This window comes from Ananas comosus, linkage group 4 (assembly GCF_001540865.1).
Source record: "Ananas comosus cultivar F153 linkage group 4, ASM154086v1, whole genome shotgun sequence".
Taxonomy (NCBI): Eukaryota; Viridiplantae; Streptophyta; class Magnoliopsida; order Poales; family Bromeliaceae; genus Ananas; species Ananas comosus.
Genome location: NC_033624.1, coordinates 12,341,386 through 12,350,589, shown reverse-complemented (window position 1 = coordinate 12,350,589; position 9,204 = coordinate 12,341,386). Strand labels below are relative to the sequence as shown.

General features: G+C 39.6%; 1 protein-coding gene and 1 pseudogene across 1 annotated transcript; both read right to left on the bottom strand.

The window, feature by feature from the left end:
• On the bottom strand, nucleotides 593-1,747 carry LOC109709114 (glutathione transferase GST 23-like). Its single transcript, XM_020231183.1, has 2 exons — nucleotides 1,399-1,747; nucleotides 593-933 (listed from the first exon to the last, which is right to left on the bottom strand). The coding sequence occupies exons 1-2, from the start codon at nucleotides 1,745-1,747 to the stop codon at nucleotides 593-595; spliced, it is 690 nt and encodes a 229-aa protein (XP_020086772.1).
• On the bottom strand, nucleotides 2,662-8,745 carry LOC109709113 (annotated as a pseudogene).

Genomic DNA, 9,204 nt, shown 5'->3' with positions numbered 1-9,204 from the left:
ATGATTCATGGGCTTATGCATAAGATCGGAGTTAATGAGATGATATATGAACTAGAAAATAATTAATCTGGTCGTAGGGATAGACGTGGCTTTTCGGTTGTATCGGGAGATCGTTAGGGCATCAAAATATGATCTTGTTGAGAATTGGGTTTAGACAGTTCAGTTTTCGTCAGTACGCTTCGAGAAATAGAAAGTTTTACAGTACTGAATCTTCTTGCAGGTATGTACTCTCAAGTGCGGAAATTCGATGGTGACACGCAGTTGCATAAATTTTTTAATCAAATTTGCCATGAAGATTCTTTTTCATGGAATTCACCAAATAGTGGTTAGTTTAGCTATTACTGAATCATACATCAATTGATTTATTTATGAATGAAACCGTCAAATTGACATAGAGATTGCAATCAATAACTAGTGAAGTAGTTCAACACCCTTCACATGATTGTAATCACGGTACTTCACAAACAACACGACTTATCAAAAGAAAAGAAGCATGACTTCAACGATAACATTCACTTCTCTTTACAGAAGTAAATCTATCTTTGTTATTCTCCTGTGAGTTGATTTATTACGACATCAACATTCTAGGGTTTCAAGCCGTGGCTGCTGATGCGAGGAAGGCTTCACGAAGCATACGGAATTTTGAGACCATTCTATCTCGAGGAGGTAAACTGTCTTTTATGAGTGGAGAGCTTGTGAAGTTACTTATCCACTGCGAAAGCAACGGGTACGTCACCTCATCGATCAGCTTTACATTAGTAACATCATCCAACAAACTCACCATGTATGATATCCAACCAAGTGATATATCTGCATAACCAATTGTCTCTCCACCGAAGAACCTTTTCCCTTCTAGCTTTTCCTCTAAAATGTTTAAGTTCTCTGCTGCTGAGGTAATTGCTTCCTGCTGCTTTTCTCCTGTTGATATGCATACTTGCCAAATTGAAGGTAGACACTGGAACATAGAATTTAGTTTGCTTAGGGTCAAATAATGCATCATGAATTTTGGGAACAATAAACATTTTTATCCCTAGATTATCCTGCTAACCTACAATAACTGAGGGGTTTTATTTGTGTTTGATTTTAAGCAATTGTAATGACAGTAAGGAAATTATTCAGAGAAAGATAGTAGGGCTAAGTTAATGATAAGATCCAACTTTACTAATTATAAGGAGCCTGGAATATCCAAGAATAACCTTGTTTAAGTAAAAGCCTACATAGCCATATCCTATTTTCCACTTTTTAAGCAGTTTCATATGCGTCTAATCTGAAAGTTTTTCCTTCACTCCTAGGTTGACTAGAAAAACTGTACCAAAAATACAAGTAGGAAATCATTTACTCTTATGCCCATAATAAGAAATAAAAATTGCTGCAACTAAGAGATTCAGCGAAAGGAACAATGTAACAAGAGGTAAATAGCAGTGATGCATACCTTACTATCTCCAAAATTAGACAAGAAACGGGCCACGGCTTTTTCATAGGGATCTTTCAGCAAGATCGGGTTCTCCTTCCACATCTCATCGATGTATTCAAGTATGATTAGCGATTCTGTAATTGGTTTTCCATCATGGACGAGAACGGGGACCTTTTTATACACTGGATTATATTGTAAAAGCATAGGACTCTTGTTTGAAATATCTTCTTCTATGAACTCATATTGAGCTCCTTTCATTCCCAGTGCCCATTTGATCCGAAGAACAAATGGGCTCGACCATGTTCCTAGAAGCTTTACTTCTCCTGTTGCCATTGCTTCTTTCAAATGTTGTTGCTGTATATATATGTAAGTAGGAATATGCTTCAATTAATGTTCCTTCTTGTAGGTATCTTTGCCTGCTTTTTTTTTTTTTTCTTGTCGATGCACTTTGATATGTTGGTATCTGTTTGCCCTCATGTTTGTAGGAGATCCAAGGCTAGTCAAAACAATTCTTTATATTTTGCAATTATATAAATTTTTTCTCTGTCATTTAGCTATTGGTTCTTTCAGAAAATGTGCTCATTATATACCTGGAGTGAACAATGCTTGGCTTGATGTTCCTAGTTATATTTCAATGGAAAATTGTTAGATTGGTCTTGCGAAAAATGGTCTCAAATTCATATGGGATTATTACTGTGGGCCAATCACACCCAGGACCATACTGACATATGTCATTTACACCTCTATTATTTTCATATAATATGAGCAAATTAAAAACATCCAACCTACCCGACTTGGCCCACTATACCTGACTTTTTTATTGATTAGACGAGGTTCGACCCGGTTTAATGGGCTGGACCTAATTCAAAAAACCATGGTCCAAGTAACTTCAGGTTGGTTTGGATTTATTTGCTTTAGTCGACTTAGCCCAGCCCAGTCAAATCTCAGTTGACCTGTTTGATCTATTCTATTTTGAGTTGATGAACACGTCCGATTGAGCCTTCATTGGTATTTTGTTAGTACGCTCTTCATTCTCTTGTGAGCAAAAGTCATGTTTTTACACGTAAAAGTGCTAGCTAGTGAAGCTAAATGAAACATTTTTGCATATCCATCCACTACACACATTGAAAGATGTTGCATACATGATACTGACGTGGCCAATACAAGACTTCGAAAGTTTGGAGGAGGAAATAACCTTTCAAACAAAGTATCTAAGAAAGCTCATCTTTGTCTCACAGAGAACAGAAGATGAGTATTCACTTAGATGCAGCTAAACCAACACGGCGGTAGTTGCGAAAGAACTCGACCGCCTTGTCGCGGGGAGGAAGGTTCGCATTGATCACCGGATCTTCGAGGAAGTTATCAATCCATGAAGCGATTCCAGGGAACCTCTTAGCATTCACCACATTGAAGCAGGCAATCTCCTCCGCGATGCCTAACCAAAATGCTATCCACCCCACAACCAAGTCGGTGTATCCAATGCCGTCTCCGCCGAAGAACCTCTTTCCTTTTATCTCATTCTCAAGTACTCTCAGCACTGCCTCCAAGTTCTCTATGGCCTTCGCTCGATCTTCTCCTTCTGCAAAGAAGGCTTTTCTTGCCGCATCTCGACACTGCCAAAGACACAGTTAAACATCGGTTAGTTCTTTTTGTGAAGTAAAAGAACTATCCTTATCTTCACTCACCTTATCTTCAGTAAATGTGGCCCAAACACGCGCTTTGGCTCGCTCATAAGGATCCTTCGGCAATAGCGGTCTGTCCTTCCAAGTTTCGTCAATGTACTCAATGATGACGAGCGACTCAACAATAGGCCTCCCGTCATGCACGAGCACCGGGACTTGCTTGTTGATCGGATTGAACTCAAGAAGAGAAGCACTCTTATTCGAGAGATCTTCTTCGACGTATTCATATTCAATCCCCTTCTTCTTCAAAGCCCATTCGACTCGACGAACCGCCGGGCTCGCCCACATGCCGAATAGCCTCACCTTGCTTTCCTTCACCATGGTTGCTGATGAATATGATCTAAAATGTTCTTGGCTAGTGGTTAATATATAGCCTAAGTTGTATGGTGGTGGTGCAACACTGCAACTAAGTGCTTAATGTGGGATATAAATAGATAAATAGATAATGTACCAGGGCATTTATCAGGTCCAAATCACTCCCCACTGAGAATGTGAAAGGATAGGATTGATGCAGTAATTTAAGCAATGGATCCACTAGTAATATCATCTGAACATGTTTTGAATCCCGAGATTTTCACACATAAATGCACCATCCCTATCTTGGAAAGCTATTATAAGACACTGAATCCTCTGAGATATACATGGCCCACAAAAGCTTTTGGATGAAAGGGACCCTTCTTCATGTAGTGACTGCGGCTCTTTCGCGCAGCTGTGACACGGAACTTGCTCTTATTGGGCTTTTAGAAACGTTGTGAACGCTGAGATTTAACATCACTTAGTTGGGATAAAGAAGTTTGTAAATTGAGCTTATCTTTATTATTGTAGTGGCAAAATGGCTTTTGGATTTTGCTATACTTGTAAGAGATTAAAATTTGTCCTTTCTTAGAGGGAAAGCTTATCCATAGTCTGAGGTAATTGGAAGTCCAATACAAATTTGAAAGCTATACTTCTGATGGATCCTGAATAGTGAAATGTTCTTAGTTTTAACTTTTTCGCCTTGTTTTATGCTGGAATATCACTACATGGAGTACGCACTGTGTTGTTTTAATACATATTTTTTAGTATCATTTGGGTTTTGATTGGAACTCCTATATTTGTGTTTGGATAATATAATGAACCATCTTTATGTAATAGAATACATGTTCTTTTTATCTCTTGTTAATAAGATGAAATAAATGAAGAATAAAAGTGCGGTGTACGAATGTGCGAATGCATCAGATGCACGCCATAGTTTTTTTTTTTTTTTTGTCCCAAACGGCCTAAAAGTCCGGTGATGATGGTGTCCACCAGGCGGGATTTGATTTCCGGCAAGATCTGGAGCTGGATCTCCGGTGGGATGCGCGGGATCGGCAGGATCGGTCGGATTCGATGTGGCTGGATTCTGAGGAAAAGGGAGAGGGAGACGCAAAACGAGAAGGGCCCGTGCTGGCACCACCGAGGATCAACTTTGGATTGAAATTTCAAAGATGCTGTGGAAGGATCAAACTCAATTCCCATCAAACTATTACACACCACACTTTTCCGTAACCTATCGTACACTACCTACCTCTGTATCCTTGGAAAATTACTGAATTTCATAATTAGCTTTCGTTTCAAATTATTCCTATAAAGTTTCTCTTTTTTATTTTTTTCCTATATATATTCCTAATTTGATGATTTATTTGAAAGAATTTGGAATTTTTGAAGGATAAATTTCAGCATAGAAATTTTTAAGGGGTTAATAATAACACATTACACCTGAATAACTCATTCATTTTATATGAGGTTAGAGGAAATTCATCATGTAAGGAGTTTAGGATTACACGCTTCGTACAATTTGTTCCTCTAATTCATAGCCATGTTTATATCATCAAAATTGACTCAAAATATATACTACTAGAATTCAATCTTTTTTCGCAGACATGGCTTCTCTTTTGAGCCATAAGAAAGGGGAGAAGCCGTTCTTTAGTCAGTAAGCTCGACGCCACGACCGGTGAGCTCACAAAATCTTAAGCCCACCTACACAAAATGGGGTGGTTCTGTTCATTGATCAAGCTTATTCCTGCAACCTGATCTTGAGCCAACATGAACCAATAGGCTACATAAGTCGCAACAATGTCCACAAGTCTGATCGAATCGCCTCCGAAGAACCTCTTCCCTTCGAGTAGCCCCTCTAAATTGCTCAAGTTTTCTTCTGATTGCTTGATCAAATTCTTCTGGGTGTCGCCGTCGGTCCAGCACGATGTCCACAGTGATGAGATGCACTGCGCGAAGAAGCATTCGAGTAGTTACAATTTTGTTACTACTTCATGTAGTCTTCTTTATGTTGTTACACATGCATAAGATATTAGGGGTAAGAGTAGAATTTTATGTACAATCTTTCAAGAATTTATAGTGTAGTTTAAGATCACTGATCATTTTTGAAATATGATTGAAGATCAGTAACCCAAACTTTCTAAAAGATCATCAAGTACCTTCTCATGACTTTCGCCCTATAAGCCTGATAAACGAGATTCAAAAGATCCTATCCAAAGTTCTAGCCAACCGTCTCGAACTGGTCATGAGGGATCTTATTTCCCCATTGCAGTCTGCCTTCCTGAAAGGAAGGAACATCACAGAAGCATATGCGACGGTTTCTGAACTTGTCGCTTGGGGTACCAAAAAGGCTGTGGAGGGTGTGGGGGTCAAGGTCGATTTCGAAAAAGCCTACGATACGATTTCCTGGCCTTTTCTTTTTCGCATACTTCGATGGTGGGGATTCGACGAGAGGTGGTGCAGGTGGATCGAACTTTGCGTCTGTAAAGCGAAAGTAGCTATTCTTGTTAACGGAGAGCCGACCAAGTGGATCAAGACGAAGAGAGGTGTAAGGCAGGGGGATCCGTTGTCACCCTTCCTTTTCCTACTGGTAGCGGAGTGTCTAACCCGCATGACTAACATAGCGGCCTCCAATTCGCTGCTCAAAGGATTGGGACCTTCTGAGGCAAGTAGGACCTCTCTTATCCAATTCGCGGATGACACTTTTTTCTTTTGCGAGGCAAGGAAAAGGTACATGAGGAATCTCAGATTTGTTTGGAGCCTGTTCAAATGGGACTCTGGATTGAAAGTCAACAAAGAGAAAACGGAATTGTTCTACCTAGGAAGCGACGACGATAAAGCAGCTAGACTAGCAAAAATCCTGAAATGTAGAGTGGGAACCTTCCCCACCAAGTACTTGAGACTACCCCTTTTCCCCAAACCACCGTCTAAAGAGGCCTGGAGGGGGATAATCCACAAGCTACATTGCAAAATTGATGGATGGCAAGCTAAACTTCTCTCAAGGGGGGGCAGACTTATTCTGGTAAACACGGTCTTAACCAACTTACCATTGTACTTCCTTTTAGTGTTCAAGGCACCCAAGCGGGTGATTAAGAGTATTGAAGCACTTAGAAGGGACTTTTTCTGGAACGGAAGGCGCAGTGCCGCAGGCAAGGGCTGTTTGATGGCTTGGAAGAATGTGTGCAAAAGTAAGAAGGAAGGAGGGTTAGGTATCTTGGACGTCGCGAGTATGAATCAAGCTCTCCTGATGAAATGGTGGTGGAAATTTCACACAGCTCCCCTATTGCAGTGGAATACGCTGATCCGCGACCTGTACAATCGACGACGAATACCTTTAAAGGAAGGCAAAACATTCAGACCCTACTCTAGCTAGTGGACGGGGGTGCTTAGCCTTACCTCTATTTTCGCCTGGGGAATGGCCTACAAACTAGGCGACAGTCGTACTACTGACTTTTGGCTCGACCGATGGTGTGGGGATAACATACTGAAACTTTTGTTCCCGACGGCCTACCTCTTGTTTGGGGGGAAAAACTTAAAAGTTAGCGATTGTTCTTTGAGGGGTAGTTGGAACTAGCAAAGGATTGTGGGAGTTGCTGCGAACCAGAGACTTGAGACGAGGTCCACTTTCGCGGAGCTGGAGGAAAGGATTTCCCCTCTCTCGGTTGAGCCTACATCGGACAGAATACAATGGCGATGAGGTGCCGATGGACTCTTCTCGGTGAAATCGACCTATGTGGCATTAACGGATGGGGGGACGAGGGACGCACGAGCCCCTAGAATATGGAGACTCAAAATCCCTTTAAGAGTGCGTTTGGTTCGCGCTATCTTTTAAAGATTCTTAGTAATCCAATAGGAATAAAAAAATATGACGGTGTTTAGCTAAACGCACTAAGTAAGATAGTTGGTAATATTAGATTTACTTGGGAATGCGATTCATTCCAAAGTATTAATCTCATTCTCTTGAGAGAGGGTGAGTATCCTCATATTAATGGATTGGAATAATCATAATATGTCTTATCTCTTTCTTTCTTCCTACCCGCCGGCTAGTTAGTATTATTTTTCTTCATACTCTAACCTCATATCTCTCTCTAAACTTATCTTTTTCTCTCTAAACTTCAACTTTTTTTCTCTCTCTAAACTAAGCTCTTTCTTCCCCTCTTTTTCTAAAATCTCAACTCTCTCACTCCCTCTAATCTTGACTCTATTTTTTTTTATTTCTTTAATTATGCTCTCTCTCTCTCTAACATATGTTCTCTCTCCCTTTTTTCTAAAAAGATGTTAAAATTTTTTATAGTATTATCTAAAATTAAATAAATAAATAAATTAATTAATTGTATATTTTTTGTAAACTTAAATAACATGACTAAATAATATGACCGTGTAAACCAAACACAGTAATGCCACATTCTTAGTAATAGGATGAATATGAATAAGATTTTCGGACATCTTTTTATTACTAGTAATCTTTTATAGTGCGAACCAAACGCACCCTAAAGGTTAAAGTATTCTGCTCGCGGGTTCTCAAACAGCGAACTCCTACGAAGGATAAGCTCTTTAAGAGAGGATGGATTCAAGACGCAATCTGCGTACTATGCGGATTGGAAGACAAAATTGTGGACCACCTGTTCACTCGGTGCGTCTTCACCAAGTTTATCATTGTAATCGGGGTGGACAGCGTACAATCACAAGACATGGGGGATGAGGTGAATATAGTATGGGATAGATGGACGGCTAGGAAGAACCATCATCTGAAGAGAAATAGCCTAACAGATTTGGTAGGCTGCTGGTGGACCGTTTGGAAAGTCAGAAACAACTGTATTATTAGGAAAACCCTGCCAAACCCGGGAATGGCTGTTCGGACTCTCAATGAGTTGGTGCTGGAGTGGGATTCACTGCTCCCAATCTAAGTTCTATTCGTTAACAGTTTTTTATATATTTATTTATTTTTTTTTTCGGGGCCCGGGTTGCCCCACTCTTGTAGCCTAGTTCTTCATCCTAATGAATGAAGCGGGTAGCGTGCTACCTTTTCTCAAAAAAAAAAAGAAAAAAAAAAACTGAGCCCAGAACCGAGCCACAGTCCTTTCGTAAGGATTGGCGGGCAATATACGATGCCCATCGAATGTTTCATCAATATACTCAATGATAACTAGCGACTCTGCTATCGGTTTTTCTCCGTGGAGGAGCACGGGGACCTTCTTGTGAACTGGATTATACTTCAAAAGCAGCTCACTCTTGTTCGCGAGGTCCTCTTCAAGTGCCTCATACGGAACACCCTTCAACCATAGCGCGAGCTCGACTCGATCGGTGACTTATGGGGGTGCCATAAGCAAAAAACCCCTTCACTTCCTTAGCCATTTTTCGTTCTTTCTCTTCTTGATCATGTTATCTCTTATGAGATAGTTGCAGCTTTATAAACTCAGGTTAGTCCTTTTTTTTTTGAAAATTATTAAGTTTATTCATAAGAGTTTGTATTCCTATATACTATACAGTTGAGGTAATTTGAGCTGAAGCTTCATAAATAGTATTGTTGAAGAAAATTTTGGTCTTTATATAATTTTTTAAGAGCAATGATTGATGTAAGAGGGTTAGATTATTAAGCATCAGATTAAACTAACAAACCATGATGTAACATGATCTTACTTTAAGCTGATAAAGTCAAATTTTGACCCTAGCTAGAAAACTTTTTGTATATATGAATATTTTGCCTAGAAGTTTACATTTACTTCATTTTGCTTATCAACAATTTCTTAAATTTGGATTTTGAAATTATATAATTTAAAGCAGATAAATTGAGAATTTTATCAACTTTATTTA

What these genes read in the sequence shown, in the direction of transcription:
- LOC109709114 (XM_020231183.1), bottom strand. Translation starts at nt 1,747, where the DNA reads ATGGCAACAGGAGAAGTAAAGCTTCTAGGAACATGGTCGAGCCCATTT. An exon ending in TATTTACCTCTTGTTACATT is followed by an intron (nt 934 to 1,398) that starts GTTCCTTTCGCT and finishes CAATTTGGCAAG; the next exon opens with TATGCATATCAACAGGAGAA.